The following is an 18,783-nucleotide window of genomic DNA, read 5'->3' on the forward strand; positions in this document are numbered from 1 at the left end:
TCAGAGCGCGGCCGGGGAAAGGCCCAGCCTCCCTCAGGCCGCCCCGGCCCAAACACGACAGACACGGTGGCTGCTCCCAACAGACGATTTAATTTCCCCCGTGCCCGCGGCCCAACGGACACACGGAGCTCCTCAGCCTCGGGCTGACGGGGCTGGACAGGACTAGCCCGTGTCCTCCACGAACACGGCCACCGCTGTCTGCCCCGCTGGGACGTAGGCGAGGGCATCCACCTCCCCGCCGCCGCGGCTGGCCTTCTGGAAGTGGATCTCCAGGGCGTCCCTCATGGACTCCTCACTCAGCACATCGGGGATGCCCAAGAGCAGGACAGTTCTGGGGCAGCAGGAGGGCTGGAGCTGGGCAGAGCAGGGGGTGAGCGGCACAGCAGTGCAGCGAGACGGGCTTCAGGAGCCCCCGCACCTGTACTGCCTCAACCCAGGCTGGTAGGTGCTGCTTGCACAGGGCTTATGCCCTTACCTGCAGGTTAGAGATGTCTCCATTCATGCACGGTGATATTTTGACTTTGTATTCCCCTGTCCCAATGGACACCTGGATATGTTCTCTTTCAATCAGCGGCTCTGCCACTGCATATGGAGAGGAAAGCTGTGAGCTGCCCAGGTAAGCTCCAGGGGAGGTTCTGTCCCTGGCATAGGCACCAAGGCTGACACTGCCCAGCTCATTGCTCAGCTCACGCACACCAGCACAGTCTTGGGGGAGGCAGGACAGCCAGGAGCTCACTCTATCTTCCCTGTTCCCTAAACACAGCTTCATCTGCTCTCAGGAGATTTCCCCGCAGAGCAGGCTGGGCTGCTCTACCCTTGCCAGCCACACCAGCCCAGTATACCCCCTCAGCATACCTCCATCCTGTGTGAAGGTCAGCACCACCTGGTCGGAGTCCTCCAGGAACTCCCTGCTCTCCACCTCGCTGCCCCCATTCTTTGTCTTGCTGAAGAAGATCTCCAGCTTGTCCAGCAGTGCCTCCCTGGAGATATCCAGGCTCGGCAAGTCAGACAAAAGGATGCTCCTGCTGCTCTGACTCAGCCTCATCTGTGGGTGGCATGGGCCACTGAGTGCCAGGGCAGAACTGGCCCCAGAGCTCAGGGGAGCAGTGCTGGGTATGGCTGGGAGGAGTGCCGTGGTCGAGGCAGGCTCAGACAGGGGAAGCAGCGTGCCCAAGGCAGCTCCATGGCACGGGGAGCAGGACACCCACGGGCCCTACCTCCAGGGCAGATGGCAGTGGGATCTCCACTGGCACTGCCTGCACTTGTACTCTGCAGTGGTCGAGCTCCTCCAGTTCCCCACAGCTCAGCTCCACTGTGTGCTCCCTCATCTCTATGATCCTCTGGGCCACTATGAGCACGGAGAGTCCCCAGCACAGGGAAGTGACTGCTCACTCCCAGCACGTTCCAGGACAGGACACGACACAGCAAAGGTGTCAGGGATGGGGCACAGCCCCACACAAGGCAGGGAGAGGGGTAACACCAAACTCTGGCACAGGGAGGGGACACAGGGCAGGCCCCAAAATGATCAAGGACACCTGGCTGGAGCAGTGCTCTTCTCACACTTACCCTTTGCCTCCTCAAAGGTGATGAGAGCTGAGCCTCCCTGCAGAGGGTAGTGGATCAGTGGGGTGAGCATCAGCTTGTTCATGTCCTCCTTGTTTACTGTGAGTCCCTTAAAGATCACTTTCTTTTTCGGCAAGGAAGACGGCATCTAGGTTCAAGTACAGACAGCACCTGGAGGAGACGGCACAGGGCATGTCCCTGCCTATCAATGGACTAGAAATAAACTCATGGCTCAAATAAACAGCTGGAGAATCTCAGCAGGGTCTCTCCTAGTGTCTGGCTGTACTTGGAATCCCAAAGCTATGACCAGAGCTCCTGGCCCTGGTAGAGGAGCCACCTGCTAGCAGGAGCTGTTCCAGTCATCACACAGTGCCCAACTGCAGTCAACTGCAGCTTCTCCAGCCAGGCTTGTGCCCTTGCCAGCAGACCCAAGTGACAACACACACTCTGTTACCATCATAGGATTATTCCGGAGGACCCTCTTCTTCAATTCTTCCAGTTTATTTTCCAGAATCTGCTTCTCCTGCCTCAGTATGTTGTTCTCCTCCTTAATTGTAAAAATCTGGAAGGAAGGAGTGGAAAGTAGGGAACACCAGGACACGAGGGGCTGCAGTACACGTCTGTTCTGAGCACAGTACTGTTCTTGTGTGCACACTCCAGCCCATTCTCCTTCTCTTGACTGCCTGCAGCTCTGCTCTGGTTCCTGTCCTTTGACGACAGCCCTCCCCTCCCAGTGGCACTGCACAGGCCTTATATTTCCCATGAAACCTCTGCTGGATCCCAAGTAAGTGATCTCAGAGCAGTGACCTGCATGATGCAGCCCCTGCACTACCTGCCACCCTTCCAAGCCTAAGACACATCCACCAAGCACCAACCTGGTGGGCTCTTTCTTCATCTCCATTTAAAGTCAGTTGTTGCTCAAAAATTTTATGAAGCTCTACTTCTTTTTTCAGCTCTTGTGTCCTTTGCTCTGCAGCTTCCTTGGCTATTTGTAGCTTTGTATGGTCTTGCTCCAGAATACGGTAAAGCTCCTGTGAGAAGCACCATCAGACAACAAGACCCTGACGAAAGAGTGTCACCCCCACCAGCCACCCAGCCCTGGCACAGGCTGTGCCTTTGGGAATAAGCCCGGACCGTTGAACAGGCTCTCCTCTCCATGGGATTACTCCTCACTGCCGCCTCTGACACCCGAGCTCCTGGGAGGGCCGACCGGGCGGAACCCGGACAGTTGGGATCCGACCGACCAACCCCCCTCGGGTGCAGCCGGACCCACCTTGCACCACTCCACCTCCTCACGCAGCCGCTCGGGGCTCTTCGAGCCATCATTCTGCGGGGCCTCGTTGGGGGACAGCCGGACAAAGGAGCTCTAAAAACAGGAGATGTCTCAGCCGTGCTACGCCAGCCCCCGCCCGCAGGTCCCCATGGCTCAGCTCCTCCTCACCTCCTCCGAATCCATCCCCGCGACGCTGGCGGCAGCGCGGACCGGAGCCCCGGTCCCGCGGGGAGCCCAGCCCTGCCCTGGCTGCCGGGACAGCGCATCCGCTCCCACCTTTCGCTTTCGTTTTCGCGGCCCCGCCCCAGCCCCTCGGAGCGCGGCCCGGGGGCGGGGGAAGGCCGGGCCCGCCCAGCCCTGCCCTGCCCTGCCCGCTACCGCATAACCCCCATCATCCCCCGATCTCCGCCCCGCCTCACTCCCCTTCCCTCAGCACCCACCTGCCCTACGAGGAACGGACCAGCTGATAAACTCCTCCTACCCCACTCTTGGATTTACAACCCGACCCAGCCCCTCCTCCTCAGGAGGCTAGCAGCCAGCACTGCCCCGTTTGGGAAACTAAATTCCAATACCCACAGGTCATTCTCCATACAAATCACTGTGCACTCAGCTGACACCCAGAATCACCCCATTTGCCCACCACTCTTTCACCCTTTTTCTCACACGGATCACCCGTTTTGGAAACAAGAGATTTCCCCTGTGGCAGGAACATCAAGCACCCTGCAGAAGGGAAGGGCAGCTCTGGCCACACCTGGAGCAGTTCCAGAGGTGACACCTGCACCCATGGCTCAGCTGCACAAGGCTCCACAACTGTACTGATGCTGACCTGGACTGCAATAGTTTTCCCAGCTCTTTGAGACACAGAGCAAGCATGGCCACACCACCAAGGCCGCTGCTTGTTTGTTAAGTAACAAAAACCACACGGTTTTTAATAAACATTTATTGATGCAACCTTGTTACACCCTTAGAATCGCAGCTTCTGGAAGAACCACTTATTCTTGCCAGTTTTGTACCTGAAAGAGAACACACAGGTCAGAGAAGGACATGTCCTTCTCTAACAGCAGGTAACAGCACCAAAACCATACCTAACCTGTTCCAGACAGACAGAACGTAGCACCCACCAGCAATTCACCTGGTCTCTCTGGCCTGGGCTCCAACTAAACCCGCTTTAAATATTGAAATTCCAAGTGAAGCAAGTGCCAGGTTTTTAATGAAGGATGCCTGCACTGTGGTAGCTCCCACCCCAACAAGCACAAGCACAGGACACAGCCCTCCTGCTGGACATCTCGCGTGGAAGGGGGAGATGCCCTTGGAGAACATCTCAGGGGCTGCCGGAGACACTGTGTGTCCCACTGAGGTCACACAACTCCTTCCTCTGAAGTAGCTTCTGAACAGAAAACCATAAAGAAAGAGCAGAAACCCAAGCACACACAACAAAGTGTCAGCACTGCTCTGGCCCCCCAGCCCAGTGATAAGAGAGAAGATGAATTGGCAGCATATTTTCAGATCATCCTCTGGCACCTGAGAGGCCCCGCACGTGCTGGCACAATACTGCACACACGCACAGGTGAAAAGAACACGCTCAACAAACATGCATGCAAAGGAACTGCGGCAGAAGTGCCAGCTGGGAGACTCACAGGTTGTGGAACAGCTGCACCAACTCCTCACTCCGAGCATGAGCACCAACACCACTGAAGAGATGAGCTCCCAACTCACCTTTCCTCAAATTTCACCTTGGCTTCACGTCTTGCTTTGCGTTTCAGAGCGGGATCCCTGAACACATCCTTATTGACCACTGTTTTGTCCAGAGGAATATCCACAGAATACCTGGGAAGGAGCAGAACAGCTCAAAAGGGACATGGTACCTGGCACAGGGCTGAAATCCAAGTGGTGCCAGGATCGGCCAAACACTCATTCTAATGTCCAGTCAAGGAGTTACAGTTTGTAAAGGTATCCTCACTTCAGGAACCACCAAACCACTAAAGCAGTTTCAGTTCAGCCCATAAAAGGAACAGCCACACACTTTCTGAGGGATATGCAGCTCTGTTCAATGTGGTGCCTGGGAGCTCTGAGGCACGGTAAGAAATGCCAGCTCCAGAGCCTCACAGATATCTCAAACTGCTCACTTGCTGACACCCCATAACCAAAGGTAAGATCAGTGTGGCTGAAATAAGAGCCAGCTACCTCATTCCAAAAGTTAATTAATATTTCCATTCAGTCTCAGACCCCCAACTCCCTGTTTTTGTAGAGCCCGAGCCTGACGTTCAGCCAGCCACGGCATAAACATCCTTGGTAACTCCCGGTGTTCAGTAGAGAACACAAGAACCACGAAAGGAGCCAAGGCTCCTCCGACCCTGCCGGCAGCAGGACTCCCGGGGCCACACTCACCGGGTGGGCATCAAGTGGTTGTAGTTGTAAACCTTCACGAAGGACTTGATCTTGGACCTTTTAGCGATTTTTTTCTTGCCCATGGCAGCAGTCACCTTACGCGGGTAGCGGTCGATGCCGGCCACCAAGGCGTGGCTGTACGGCCGATCCGAGGTGCCATCGTCGATGTTCTGCAACAAACAGGCCGCGGCGGCGATAGCACCGAGGGGCCGCGGCCGCACGGGCCCCGCAGGACCCACGCCCGTGCCGCCCACGGGATCCCGCTCGCCCCGGCAGGGCGGCGCGGACCCGCCGGCACAGCCTCGCCGGCACGGCCTCACCGGCACGGCCTCACCTTCACGATGACGGCCTTGCGCCCCGAGTAGCGGCCGGCCAGCACCAGCACCACCTTCCCCGGCTTCATGAACTTGCCCATCTCTGCGGAGGCAGCAGCCGGCAGTCAGACCGTGCCCGCCATCCGCGCCCCGGCCGCCACCCCCGCGGATGGCGGCGGATCCCGCGCCCGCCCGCACTCACCGAGGCTTCGCTGCGATGGCGCCCAGGCCGGAAGAGAAATGGAACGCCGCGGCCCCGCCTTTCGCTCAGCGACCCTGCGTCACTTCCGCCGCGTCACCGGCAACCGCAGCCGGCGCCGTGGGGCGGTACCGGGCGTCCGTCCCTCTCTGCCCTCCCCGGGCACGGCGGTACCGGGCGTCCGTCCCTCTCTGCCCTCCCCGGGCACGGCGGTGCCAGATGTCCGCTTCCCCCGTCCCCCTCAGGCACGGCTCCGGTAACGGACAGAGCACACGGTACGGCAGCGGGCTCGGCCCACAGATACTACAGCGGTATTTAATACACCCCGCGGGACACCGGGCTGCGCTGACCCCCACACAAAAGCCTGGAACAAGGAGCTGGATCCGTTGGACATAGCGCCCCGGCATCCCAAGGGACACAGACTGCAGAGCCGCTGGAGGAGCCCCCGAGCACCTCGGGATCGGCCCCCATCTTCTACATCCACCGGGGGCAGGTCAAGTCCTATGTGACCGGGCAGCCCCCAAGGTGCCCCAAACCTGCCAGGTCCCTCATCCGTGAGGAATCGTGTGCAGAGACTGCGAGAAATAACCACAAAGGAGCTCAGCTGCACATCCCGCAGGCCTTCCCCCAGCACCAGGCCTCTGCCCACGACCCTCAAACAGTCACTGAGCACTGGGCAGGGCAGTTTGGCCCGAGAGCAGCAGGCAGGGTGAGGTGCTGCCCTACCTGCGACCTCCAGCTGCTCTGCAGGGGCAGCATCAGACAACACACTGCCAACAGCATGACACCGTAAGATTTTCCTAAAAGCAAATACCAAAGAGACAAACTTGGTCTTACAAAAGCCAGGCTTCTTGAGCCCAACAGCTGCCTACTAGTGGAAGATGGATGATCTACAATAAAAACACATCAAAAAGCATCTTTGATGTTTTTCAGCTGCCGAACAGCCAAGTCAACCGGGAGGTTGAACTTCAAGTTGCTCAGGCGGCTCAGAAGGGTGAGCGCACTTTCGAAACCGGTGTTGGCCATGTAGCTCCAGGGCTGGTAGTGAGACTGAACCAAAGCTCCAGACTTGCAGATGAGGTTGAGCCACGAGACCAGGCGCTGCTCGTTCAGCGCCATGCACACCAGCGCCTTCAGCTCTGAGTCTGCGCTGCGCTTGAAGGGGCTGTGCTCCGTGAGCACTGTGTGGATGGCTGTCAGCAGGCTCTGCTTCGGAGTAGCCACCACTGCTCCTGTCACAGGCAAGGCGAAGGACTGGGAGAGCTTGCGAGCTGGGGATTCCACGAAGGCTTGTCCATTCTTAGCGTTGTAGTACTTGACAAAGAGTTCCCAGGGGTGCATGGTCCGCGGCGAGGGTGTGAAGGCGGGAATCAGGCACGCGATGGGGGCCAGCACCAGGCTCATGCCTGGGGAAGAGGCATAGAGCCCGTGAGCCATCAGGTCCCGCAGAGCGACCGTCAGCTCCCTGCGTACAGCCAGAGTCAGCTCGTCTCTGCCTCCCAGGGGAACATCCTGCAGCTCAGAGGAGCAGATAACATGCTCTGCCTGCTGGTGTTTCAGGGCAAGCTGCCTCACCCGCTCCACTGATAACTCCAGTTTCTCAATTAAGGGGGAGAAGTCCTGATTGTCTTGGTCCTTCTGCCAGAGGGTGCGAGGGATCTGACCTGTGGCACAGCCAAACTGGCTGACAGCAAAGATCTGCAGCACGGCCAGCATGCGGCGCATGAGCTGCAGGCCCGTTTCTTGCATCCTTCTGGCATCTTCTGGGTTCACTGACCGGGTTAGAAAAGAGAAAAACATACTGTCAGTAGGTACTCAACAACTCTGCTTGTTCATACACACAATGGGAGTGCAAATATCTGAAAATCCCTTCAGGCTAGCATTCTGAGTAGCAGCATATGCCTCATGTTACATTACTGTATTTCCAGCAGGTACAAGAGATTAGGGAGGCCTCAAGCTCTAAAGAACACTGGATCCCCCCACCTCACTGTACCTGCTCACAGAGCTCAGAGCTTGAAGAGCACGAATTACGGTGTGTTTTGCACCAAGGATCAGCAATCTATTCCTGACCCCCACTGAGGACCGAGCCCACCCTCCATGCCATATGCTCAGGCTCTGTGACTACTCTGAGGATCCCATGAAAGGACGGTAAAGGAACAGGACACAGGCCTTCAGCAGAGGGAGCGCAGATGCACAGAAACCAGCTGCCAGCAGACAATGATGGATTTGTGCTCATCAGAGCTCCAGGGAGGAGCTGGATCTTTGCTGACATTGCCAAGCCCAGCAGTGCTCACCTCTGTTCCCAGAAGGCCGGGTGCTGGGTTTGTAGGAGCCTCCACAGTCACAGTGGCCATCTTCTGCCTTGCCAGAGCTTCCAACTTCATCTACATAAAAGATATCAGATCATTATTTCATATTTGTGAATTTCAGCTGCATATCCCAAATATTAAGGTCAATATTCCTCAGACCCCTCTTTTGTCACTCTATCAATACTTTTCCTCACCATCAGTTTAGAGAGATTTGTACTTTCTTGTGACCTAGAAGCTGTTCCTGCATCTCCTGACATCTGTGACCTTCCTCCTCATGACTACATGAGGGAATTACAAAGCAATTCAGTTTGCTTATTCAAAAACTCATCACTGACCCTGAATGAAGTTGATGAACATTTCAAGATCCCTTATCTGTGTCTTCAGTTGTTCCACCAGCTGCTCCTTCACCCTGGCTGGATTCACAATCTGTGCTATGGCAGCATCCACCCGCTGCCGCAGTTCCTCTGGAGAGAGCGTTGCAAAATCTTCACTCAAGTCCATGTCTAACTTCTTTATCAATTCATTTATAATCATCTGCAAAACACAAGTGAGCAGCAGTGCAATTTCACTATGTGGTACTGCTGCCCCAGAGGTTCAAGTACTCCTTTCCCAGAGGTTCAGAAACAGGATACCTTTGCTGCACAGAAACAATTGCAAAAGACACAGGACAGGTTCACACATGTAGACAAACTCCTGACACTCTGTTATAGCTGCTGGTGAGAAATACACACTGATTAAGTGCCTGCAGTCTATAAGACACTCACAAGGGCTAGGAAATAGAACAGGAGGGTTTGTGAGACTTACCCGCTGTCTTTCCATAACCACAGACTGTGGCAGAGAATCATAACTGCCCTCTTGGTAAGCAAAGGTCTCTAGGTCATCCAGCTGTGTCTTGAGCTGCAGGATCAGCTCTCTCTGCTTCTCCTTCTGGACCTCGGTTTTCCCCTGCTTCTCTTGCTCACCCTGAAAAGAAGTTATCAATATATAAAACAGAAGACTTATTATCATATCCATGCCACAGAGAACAGGATTATGACATGAGGAGTATCTCCTGCACCTCATGTACTTCACTAGCGAGCACTGCAAACCAGCCTGAGAGAGAAATGCATCTGAGCAGCAAGTAGAGGTACCATCTACATCACCTCATCTGATAAGGGAGGGGAAGCCCCTTTCCAGACCACTTGCACCCACATCCTGTCCCACAAGGCCAGGATCCAGGAAGAAAGCAGCCAAACAATATGTACATATCACAGATCGTCTGAGTCACCTGTGCTGTATCAGGGCGTGGAGCAGTGACACACCGCTCAGGGCTCTAGGGTACATCCCTGCGAGCTGGCTCCGAGTCGCCGAGGGTCTGTGCACGTCTAGTGCTGAGCTCTGTGCAAACCCGAGCACCGCGGGCAGTGCAGCCGCCGCTAATGGGCTTCAGGCCGGGTCAGGCCCACACACCGACCCCGGATCTATGCTCAGCAAAGGCTCCCCCCAGCCCTGCCACAGGCACTCACCGGAGCGGCGCCCAGACCGTGGGGAAGCGGCGCCGGGCAGCCGCGGAAGGCAAAGTCCTCGAGGTCGCGGAGCAGGCGCTGCTGCTCGGCCGGGCCAGCCCGGGCCACCTGCCGCAGCCGGAACTGCACCTGAGCGAAGTGCGAGGCGAGCGCCAGCAGCGCCCCGTGCAGCCGGCGCCGCTCGGCCCGCAGCCGCGCCACTGACTGCGGCGACTCTCCTCCCGTGGCCGCTGTCTCTTCGTCCTCCTCATCCTCGTCCTCCTCCGCTGACACGGCGCCCACCGGCGCCCAGCGCTCGCCGGGGCCCAGCGAGCCGCCCTCTCCCTCCATAGCCGCCGCTACCGGCGCCGCGACGCCGCCGCCATCTTGACGCCACGGGGCGGGACCAGACGGGACCATGGGGGGGGGGGGGCGGGGCCAGCGCGCCCCCTCGCGGCCCGGCCCGGCGCGGCGGCGGCCCCGGGGGCGCGCACCGGGGGCCGGGGGGCGGTGACGCGCCCGCGGGTTGGCTGCCCCGGGCCCGGCCCGGCCCGGCCTGGCCTGCCCGGGCCCTGAGCCCCGGCGGCCGCGCCCCCGGCCCAAAATAGCGCGGGGCGGGGTCGGCACCGCCATGGCGAGGTGAGCGCGGCCGGACGGGACGGGCAGCGCAAGGAGCCCATTCACGGTGCCCGGTGCGCGGCCGAGGCACCGCCCGACAGAACCCTCCGACATGGAGCAGCGGGGAGCGGGGCAGGGCCGGGCAGAACGGAGCGGACACGGGCTGGGCCGGGGCCCGTCGACTGCCCGGCCAGAGGCGTGTGGGACGGGAGAGGGGGGCGGCACGGAGCCAGTGTCCACCGTCCGCTCCCGGTCGACACCCGCCCGCCTCCCACTGCCAGTCCCGGGGCTCGGCCCAGGCAGAGCCCGTGTTCCCCGCCCTCCGTGCCCCGCGCGGGCCCTGCCGAGCGCTGCTGGGCACCGGGGAAGTGCCCGCTGGTGATAGCCGGTGGTGTGCTCTTCCCCAAGGCAACCTGCAAAGACGCTGTGGTACGACCGGCCGCGGTACGTGTACCTGGAGTTTTGTGTCGAGGACAGCACGGACGTGAAGGTCGTCATCGAGGACCACCGGCTGGTGTTCAGGTAAGCTGCCACTGCCCTGCCGATCGACATGGCTCTTCCCTGGGGGTGGTTCAGAGGACCGGGAGTACTCTGTGAGAGGAGACTTGTGGCCTCAGCTCTCTCCTAAGCCCGGTTGTTACAATGTTTTGGCAGTTGCAAAAATGCCGACGGTGTGGAGTTCTACAATGAGATCAACCTGTATGCCAGGGTCAACTCCAAGGTGAGGTATCCCACCACCAAACTGTTCTCTGACAGCCTCTGTCAGGCTCAGAGAGCCAATCTGTGCGGTCTTGAGCAACGCTACTTAACACTGAGTGCTACTCTTCGTGAGTGTTTCAGCGGGGTGAGCCTGAGAGCCCCAGCCCTGGGGCTGGTGCTCACGGTACGGCCTCGAGCCAGAAACAATCAGTGGTTCTGTGACCCCGCAGCCTGCGCAGGGCCGAGCTTTAACCGTATGCAGAGAGGAGCCCAGCAGACAGCAAAGCACCTCTGATCTCTTGGCAGGACTCACGGGAGAAGCGCTCTGACCGCTCCATCACATGCTTTATGAGGAAGTGGAAGGAGAAAGTGGCCTGGCCGCGCATCACCAAGGAGAACATCAAGGTGTGTGTGGTGCCTGGTGCCTCAGCATGTGTGCTATCCCCACTCAGCACCTTGTGGCTTCTAGGAACCAACATGCCACCAGGACAGACACAGAGGTCCCCCACAGGGGACCCCAAGATGGAGCTCCCAAAAAGCCTGTCCTGACAATCACCACTAGCCCACAGACTTCTGCCCTCCAGGAAGGATGCGGCACCCCTTTTCCTTCACACACTCAGGATCAGGACCAGTGTCTGCAGGCAGAGGGACACTCCTGCTTCTTGACCCTCCCCAGTCTGACAAGGCCCCTCACCTGTGCAGGAGCTGCCTCTGGGCTGCAGGTCCCTGCAGTTCTGCTCCCCCCCTTGCAGGGAATCCTCTTTGTGCCCACAGCCAGCCTGGCTTTCCGTGGACTTTGACAACTGGCGAGACTGGGAAGGGGACGAGGAGGTGGAGAGGGCCATGGTGGAACAGTATGCAGAGGTGAGCTGGACCACCAGCCTCAGGATCCTGGGACACACTGTATGGTTGTGTGGGATGGGGCAATGCCAGGCATTTGGGGATCCAGCCGTTTGTTTCCCATCCAGATGCTGGAGAAGGTGACACAAAAAGGTCCCCCACCAGCCATGGATGACCTGGATGTAAGTACCACCTGCCAGCTGCTTCCTGATACCCTGCCTAGCACAACCCAGCCTCAGCCTTCTGCCGGCTCCGGGACACCAGCAGCACCTCCTACTGCACCCCTCGGGCAGCCTGTCCTGGAGCCAGCGCAGAAACGCTCCGGGGACAACTGGCTGCGACCGGGACTGGCCCGGTCTCGGCCCAGTCCCTGGCACCTCGCTCCTATCCCCCGCAGGATGACTGACGCCCAGGGCTCTGGGGCCGCAGGAGGCCGGCCGGTGCACCGGTAGCACCGAGGAGCAGCGCGGGCAGGGTTCTCCGAGGAAGCGGGGCCGCCTCAGTTCGTGCGTCGCCGCGGGCAACGCTCCCGACCCTGGGCGGCGGACGCGGTCCGGTCTCCCGTAGCCGGTTACCCTCGCGGGGCAATAAACATGAACTGCCGCAGCCGTGTGCCGTGCGCTCGTGCGCCGCCGCGCCGGGCACCGGGAGCCGCTCACCCGCACCGGGCCCGGCAGCGCGCGCCGCTGGCGGGAGCGCGCCCGCGCGTCACCGTGCAGGCCCCGCCCGCTCGCGGCACGGCGGCCGCCACCGCCGGTCCCGGGCTCTGTCGCTCCGCGGCCGCCCTCGCCGCCAGTCCCGGCCCGTTTGTGCCGAACGGTCGTGATGGTGTTCCGGTGCCAGCGGGACAGCTGGGCCCGGCAGGTAGCGTCGGGCCGGGGCCGGGGCGCGGGGCAGGCCCGGGCGGGCCCTCACGGCGCCGCCGTCTCTGTCTCAGTTCACCACCAGGGTGGTGTCGTGCCGGGCGGCGGAGCTGCGGCCCGAGGGCGGCGGGGAGCCGGTGCACGGGTTCCAGGTGGTGCTGGAGGACACCATCCTCTTCCCCGAGGGCGGCGGGCAGGTACGGGCTGGGCTGGGCCGGGCGGGGGCCGGGCCGGAGCCGGCGGCACTGACGTCCCGTGTCCGCAGCCGGATGATCGCGGCCTCATCGGAGATGTGCCGGTGCTGCGCGTGACCCGGCGGGGCCCCGAGGCCGTGCATTTCGTGCCGGCCGCGCTAGAACCGGGCGCTGAAGTGCTGCTGTCGCTGGACTGGGAGCGCCGCTTCGACCACATGCAGCAGCATTCAGGTCCGTGCCGGTACCGGGGAGCGCCCGGTAACGGTGCCGATGGGGCGGGGGGGGGGGGGGGGGGGGGGGCGGTCTGCGCCCAGCGTGTCCCCACTCTGGTCAGGGCAGGGAGAAACCCAACAGTTCTGTGTGCACAGTCTGTTCCCGAGACTACTGGGAGTAGCGGGTGCCCCTCTGCGAGTTCTCCTTGGCTTGTGAACAAATGCACCGAAAACAGGTTTGGAAGAGAAAGTTCCACCTGCTTTGCAGCCCCCAGCGTGTGCTGTAGTGCTGCCGGGAGCTGAGGCTCACGAGGCTGGAGCTGTCTCCTTGCTGCTCCTGAGCACCGGGAGGAGCCCCTCAGCACTGAGCACTCACCTGTCATGGAGAATGTCAGCAGGAAAGACATGGCCTGGCTGAAAATGTCAGTGGCACTCACAGCTAGTGCTTGCACGTCTCTTCCAGGACAGCATCTCATCAGTGCCATTGCAGAACAGATGTTTGGATTCAAGACGACTTCATGGTGAGCAGGATAAAGGTTCCTTTTGACTCCAATATATTTTTGTTGGGCACATGCCACCATGCTGCCCTGCACAGAGCCTGAACACTGAAATACCAAAAGCACTGTAGATTTTTCACTTTAGCTCAGATGTTTCAGGAGAGGTGACTGACCTGGAGAGAAGCTGTACAAGGTGTTTGCTCTGTCTTGTCCTCCTTTAGTGTTTGGTTTCCATCTGGTGCTTTGAACATAACAGGGAGAGGAGCGAAGTCTGTTTTGTTTCAGTCACCACATTCCCAGCAGTGGGATGCTGGTACTGCACAGCAGGTCTCAGCTACAGCAGTAGATGTTCTTCCTTGGTGCAGGGAGCTGGGCCGTCAGCGAAGTGTCATTGAGCTGGACACCCCCTTGGTGACAGCAGAACAGGTCGGGGCCTTGGAGAAGAGCGTGAACGAGAAAATCCGGGACAGGGTCCCTGTGACAGTGAGGGAACTGGCTGCAGATGATCCTGAAATTGAAACAGTGAGTGGTGCCAGAGAGCTCATGGGATTCACGGGACCGGAATAACTGAGCACAGATGTCACCTTTGTCACTCTTCTCCTCTACCAGGTGAGGAGCCGAGGGCTGCCCGATGACCATGTAGGGCCAGTGCGTGTGGTGGACATCAAAGACATTGACTCCAACCTGTGCTGTGGGACTCATGTCAGTAACCTGAGTGACCTCCAGGTGTGTGGCTGCAGCTGGGTTGCCTCTGGGAGCCACACTCCACATGAAGTACAGCCAAAGTCCCCGAGATCCACAGGCTGCTCCAGACTGTGCTGATGGGGAAGGGGGTGGCAGCGGCCCCAGTCTGAGGGAACCCCAGGAGGGTCATACATGGGCTGGGCACCTCAGGTGCTTTTGTTTCTTTGTTGCAGAACTCAGCCCTGTGTGCAGCAGTGACGTTTTTGCGTGGCCAGGAGAGTTGGCCATGTTGCCTTTGCTTAAAGCTCTGATGTTTTTGAGTGTTCATCATGGATGAGAAATCTTCTGTGCAGGGAAATGGTGATAGAATCCTAGACCTGCCTTTAAGTATTTGTACTTTCTCAGTCATTGGTTGGAATCTGTTTCCCAGCAGAGACATCCAGATGCCCTGTAGGGTGCATCTCATGGCTAGAAAATTGCATAAATTCCACTGTACCACCATCCTTTTATTTTTGTATGTTGACCTTTTAATTGGCTGATTTTAATCAATTTTCACTAGCAGAGAGTCAAAATTCACCACGAGGCATAATCTGTCAGGAACTAACCACCTATGTGAATTACGAAAATGCTGTTCTGACCAGGATGATTTTCTTTTTAAGGTTATTAAACTCCTTGGTGTGGAAAAAGGGAAAAAGAACAAAACCAACTTGGTTTTCTTGACGGGAAACAGAGTGCTGAAGTCAATCGAACAAAGTCACAGTACTGAGAAGGCTCTAACCTCCCTGCTCAAGTAATACCCTTTCCACTTTTGTTATTTCATCTTCACTCTTCCTCCTAGAGATACCACATAAACCTCATGGTACACATTGAGGGGCTGTGTATGATGTTGCCTGTTTTGCTCATTTAGGAAATCTTTCCTTTGTCCTTCAGAGCAGTCATCCAAAGTCTCCCATTTCTTTCAGAAATGGACCAGGTGAGCACGTGGAGGCTGTGAAGAGACTGCAGAGCTCTGTGAAACTTCTCCAGAAGGTACAAGAATGGCAGGGAAAAGTGGGTTGTCACTATTTCCTGTAGACCTTTAGTTGTGGTAACAGCTTCCATTTTTGTGGATATTATGAAAAGTGCTCAGATCTCTGGAAAGACTACAGTGTTCACACCGACTTCTCCAGCTGCAGTACAATTCATTTGCTTTTCTTTCAGAATAACCTGAACCTGCTTAGAGACATTGCTGTTTTGATAGCCCAGGACTTCAAGAGCAAACCTGCTCCAAAGCAGCTGTTTGTATTGCACAGGTATGGGTGAGCTCAGGGAAGAGGGACCAACAGTATCCCACATGTTTTATGGCAATTGGATCTCTCACACATGTGCAGGTTGTTTTCTCAAGGAAGAATGTAAAAAAACTAAGTAGAATATTAAACTGCCTTGACCTGCTGCAAAGTTGTGTAATTAAAGGTATCTATTCGTAATTCAGTCACTGAATTCTTCTGGTTTTGTATCTGAGAAATTCAGTGTCCATCTAATTCTCTCTGCACTTGATACTTTCAAATAATAACGGGGAGCTCCATTTCTTAAAGATAACACTCACATAACTCCTGGCAGGAGTGCCCAGTGAGGATTTACATACATAGACAAATAAGAGCAAGAGACCAAAATCCCTGATCAGGCACTTGGTTTCTGATTGAGATTTTGTACTCCAGGTGGGAGTTTAGCTTTTTTCTGAAGTGTTTTTTTATCCATCCATACAGGAAAGAGGGTGATTCTGAATTTATGAACATCATTGCTAATGAGATTGGGACAGAGGTGAGTCACTGATGAAGACTAAACTGACACCAATGGTTTTTCACCCCAGTTACACAAAGACAGAGGTTGGCCAGGCTGCTGTTCCTGCCACAGTCAGGATCTGCAGATCTTGTTCCTTTGAACCTGAGGTTACCTGTCCCCAGCAGCCTCAGTCTGTAAGGAAGTCCTCAAGAGTGAGAATTCACAGCACTGGGGAAGAGCCTTAGCCTCCAAGACCTGTACAGGGCCTCATTGGCTGATAGGAGGCTGTTAGGATAGGATTAGGTAGGAGTAGAAGGGAAAGAACAGAAGGTTTCAGTCACAATCACCTAGTTCAACTGCCAACTGTATCCATTTAACTTGGGATACCCCAATATTGTTCTGTCCCAGCAGTGCATGACTGGGCACAAAAGGTTCACACATCACTTCCCTTTTACTTTTTTCAAGCAGTCTCAGTCTCAGTAATGCACAGACTTCCAAATTGTCAGTTTGCTGTTTGTGTCCTGTGGCCAGTGTCTTTTCTCTTGGATGAGGAGGACACTGATTTATCTGGAGCAAGGCCCATCTCTTTCCACAGGAAACCCTGCTATTCCTGACTGTGGGAGATGAAAAAGAAGCAGGACTCTTCCTTCTAGCTGGACCTGTTAAAGCAGTTGAAAATTTAGGTCCCAGGTAACATGTTTTGTGATTTGTTTAACTTGAGTAAGAATTCTGGTGTTGCAGAACGAGCTGCTGCACAGCATGATCCAGGCACAGATCCGTGTGTGCTGTCTTGAGCAGGTTGGGTTCCAGCCTGTGGTGTTGTTGATGCAGGGTGGCAGAACTGCTGGGTGGAAAAGGAGCTGGGAAGCACGGCCGCTTCCAGGGCAAGGCAGCCAAGATGAGCCGGCGAGGAGAAGTGCAAACTCTGCTCCAGGAATTCATTAGCCATCAAAACCCTGGAGCATGAGAAACAATTCTCAAAGTAGGTTTGTCTTCCCTTTGTTTGCATAGGTTCCACTAGCATCTTTACCAGAGAATAAAGACGTGAACCCAACAGCTGGTGTGCACATGCTCTGCATGGGCTTGTTGGGTGCTCACGGAAATGGGGAGGGGATCTGCTTTGCTGCAAGGGCTCGTTTCTCAATACAAATAGTACAGGGATAAAAGTAGTTAGGAACCCACTTTGTAGGGTTCCTATACCCAGAAGAAGCCTCCTGCTGGCAGTACTTTGAGGCATTTTGCTTTGCACCAGTTGCTGAGGAGGAGTTCCTTGGCACAAATGCTCAAACAAGAGGTAGCTCGTCCCACCTGACCAGCCTTGAGCTGGTACCTTGGGCTGACACCTTGGGCTGGGCAAAGGCAGAGAGCAGCTGGAAGGGAGAGCAGGTGCCCCACAGGCAGGAGATCATTCCCCACCAGGTACCAAGTCCTTTCACTTGGTGGGGTGCAGTTGTTACTGGTCGGTTTTTGACCATCGGCAGTTTCTCGGGCTGATGCAGCTGTAAACTCCCTCGGCATTAGGCAGAGCTGTCCCTGGTGTTCCCTGAGCTCGCCTTTCCTGCCCAGGCAGGCCCTGGAGCTGCTGCATTTTCCTCTGGAGGGACTAGAGGGCGCTGTGGAGCCACAACGGGGCACAACAGGTAATTCGAGAATTTACCCTTCCCCTTCTTGCTAGAAATGGCATGGCAGGTTTGCTCCAGGTATTGGTAATAAACAGAAAAACAGAATAAAATAAACTTCCATCCTAAGGAAGTTTATCTGTAATGAGCAAGGGGATGGGAGCAGCCCCGGCAGATCAAGTTCCCACCCATGGCTGTTGTGACTGCTGCATGGCCACAGGCTTGGCTGAGTTGTTGGGGTGACATCAGAACACAAGGGCCACCTCTGAGGCCTGGAGCTGGCTGTGGGATCAGAGCTGCAGGGGCAGGTGCTTTGGGAGTGATCCTACACATGCACAGAGTCTGGCAGGAAGAAAGTATCTGTACCTCCCTATCTATTTTAGACTATCTCAGACTCGGGATGTTTACTGATAAAGTTGGTAGCTGAGCTGTACAACCTGCACAGCTTGGAAGGCAGCAGGTTGAGCCCACAGGATTTCCTGCTGCAGAGGGAGCACTGGGCTGAGGTACTGAGGTGGGAGGGGCATGACCCCAACCCCACACCACAGCCAAATGCCAGTTCTGTCCCTAATACCCTGGGGGCTCAGCACAGCCCCAGCTGAGCCAGTTGGTCCCAAAGCTGAGCTTGCTTCTGTAAGCAGTGAGGTAATACATGTTCTTCCCTGTTCTTGGCACAAAGTGCACCCATAAGTCTTGAACAAACAGCACAAAATGCAGCTCCTTGCCACCATGTAGTGTCAGTGTTCAACTGCACCTCAAAACAAAAAGTAAAGCCCTTCCCACTGGCTTCAACATGTCTTGCAGGTGTTGAGGGTCTTCAGCACCCAGGAGAAATGTCCTTCTTCTACCATGTGCAGGCCATGCCACAGCCCTGCATCCAGGAGCTGATCCCCCATCCCATGGTGCTGGCCAGTGGGACACTCAAACTCACCAGCTAAACAATCTTCAGCTTTAATAAAATACTCCTATGCACAACCCCACCCCACGTCATGTGTGCACACATACCTGTTGTGCGTGTGCACGTGGGCGTGTGTGCACCCCACACTGCATCACACAGAGGTGAGCACCAAACGTCCCAGGGCAGGGGGGTCCCTCACACTGGCACTTTATCTCCATGTCACAGTGTCTGCCCATTCCTGTCACAGAGCTGCCTCTTCAGGAGACCCCAGACACGCTGATATGAGAGCCCTGCTCCCAGTGCTGCTGTCCCCAGCCCTGCGGTGTAGAGTTGGCCTGTCCCCACGAGCTGCAAGGGAGTGCAGGATC

The 18,783-nt window shown here is 56.7% G+C and overlaps 5 protein-coding genes across 9 annotated transcripts; 2 read left to right on the forward strand and 3 right to left on the reverse strand.

The window, feature by feature from the left end:
* Nucleotides 1–78: 78 nt before the first annotated feature.
* IFI35 (interferon induced protein 35) lies at nt 79–3,102 on the reverse strand. The gene is made up of 9 exons (XM_062507947.1): nt 3,005–3,102; nt 2,837–2,929; nt 2,439–2,594; nt 2,018–2,125; nt 1,567–1,711; nt 1,218–1,348; nt 856–1,045; nt 476–582; nt 79–354 (listed from the first exon to the last, which is right to left on the reverse strand). Exons 1-9 carry the CDS (start codon nt 3,017–3,019, stop codon nt 163–165), a joined length of 1,137 nt encoding a protein of 378 aa, XP_062363931.1. The 5' UTR covers nt 3,020–3,102; the 3' UTR covers nt 79–162.
* Nucleotides 3,103–3,758: 656 nt separating this feature from the next.
* RPL27 (ribosomal protein L27) lies at nt 3,759–5,864 on the reverse strand. Its single transcript, XM_062507995.1, has 5 exons — nt 5,741–5,864; nt 5,559–5,641; nt 5,225–5,394; nt 4,553–4,663; nt 3,759–3,849 (listed from the first exon to the last, which is right to left on the reverse strand). The coding sequence occupies exons 2-5, from the start codon at nt 5,637–5,639 to the stop codon at nt 3,801–3,803; spliced, it is 411 nt and encodes a 136-aa protein (XP_062363979.1). The 5' UTR covers nt 5,640–5,641; nt 5,741–5,864; the 3' UTR covers nt 3,759–3,800.
* A 152-nt stretch (nt 5,865–6,016) lies between these two features.
* RUNDC1 (RUN domain containing 1) lies at nt 6,017–9,881 on the reverse strand. The gene is made up of 5 exons (XM_062507994.1): nt 9,552–9,881; nt 8,851–9,009; nt 8,382–8,580; nt 8,032–8,121; nt 6,017–7,509 (listed from the first exon to the last, which is right to left on the reverse strand). The coding sequence occupies exons 1-5, from the start codon at nt 9,879–9,881 to the stop codon at nt 6,644–6,646; spliced, it is 1,644 nt and encodes a 547-aa protein (XP_062363978.1). The 3' UTR covers nt 6,017–6,643.
* Nucleotides 9,882–10,024: 143 nt separating this feature from the next.
* On the forward strand, nt 10,025–12,303 carry PTGES3L (prostaglandin E synthase 3 like). Its single transcript, XM_062508067.1, has 7 exons — nt 10,025–10,169; nt 10,557–10,670; nt 10,803–10,869; nt 11,154–11,252; nt 11,622–11,711; nt 11,816–11,869; nt 12,085–12,303. The coding sequence occupies exons 1-7, from the start codon at nt 10,162–10,164 to the stop codon at nt 12,091–12,093; spliced, it is 441 nt and encodes a 146-aa protein (XP_062364051.1). The 5' UTR covers nt 10,025–10,161; the 3' UTR covers nt 12,094–12,303.
* A 93-nt stretch (nt 12,304–12,396) lies between these two features.
* On the forward strand, nt 12,397–18,700 carry AARSD1 (alanyl-tRNA synthetase domain containing 1). Of its 5 annotated transcripts, none has more exons than XR_009933928.1 (14): nt 12,397–12,551; nt 12,625–12,747; nt 12,816–12,975; nt 13,420–13,477; nt 13,819–13,975; nt 14,063–14,179; nt 14,797–14,927; nt 15,100–15,166; nt 15,338–15,429; nt 15,883–15,937; nt 16,494–16,588; nt 16,730–16,880; nt 17,420–17,538; nt 18,322–18,700. XR_009933928.1 is itself a non-coding variant. In XM_062508063.1 (13 exons), the coding sequence occupies exons 1-12, from the start codon at nt 12,513–12,515 to the stop codon at nt 16,863–16,865; spliced, it is 1,230 nt and encodes a 409-aa protein (XP_062364047.1). In that variant the 5' UTR covers nt 12,397–12,512; the 3' UTR covers nt 16,866–16,880; nt 17,420–17,621. The 5 variants fall into 5 exon arrangements, 3 of the variants coding, with proteins under 3 accessions (XP_062364047.1, XP_062364049.1, XP_062364050.1); XR_009933929.1 differs by having other exon boundaries at nt 17,465–17,538; XM_062508063.1 differs by lacking the exon at nt 18,322–18,700 and having other exon boundaries at nt 17,420–17,621.
* The last annotated feature ends 83 nt before the right edge of the window (nt 18,701–18,783 follow it).

This window comes from Cinclus cinclus, chromosome 24 (genome assembly GCF_963662255.1).
Source record: "Cinclus cinclus chromosome 24, bCinCin1.1, whole genome shotgun sequence".
In the NCBI taxonomy this organism is placed as follows: Eukaryota; Metazoa; Chordata; class Aves; order Passeriformes; family Cinclidae; genus Cinclus; species Cinclus cinclus.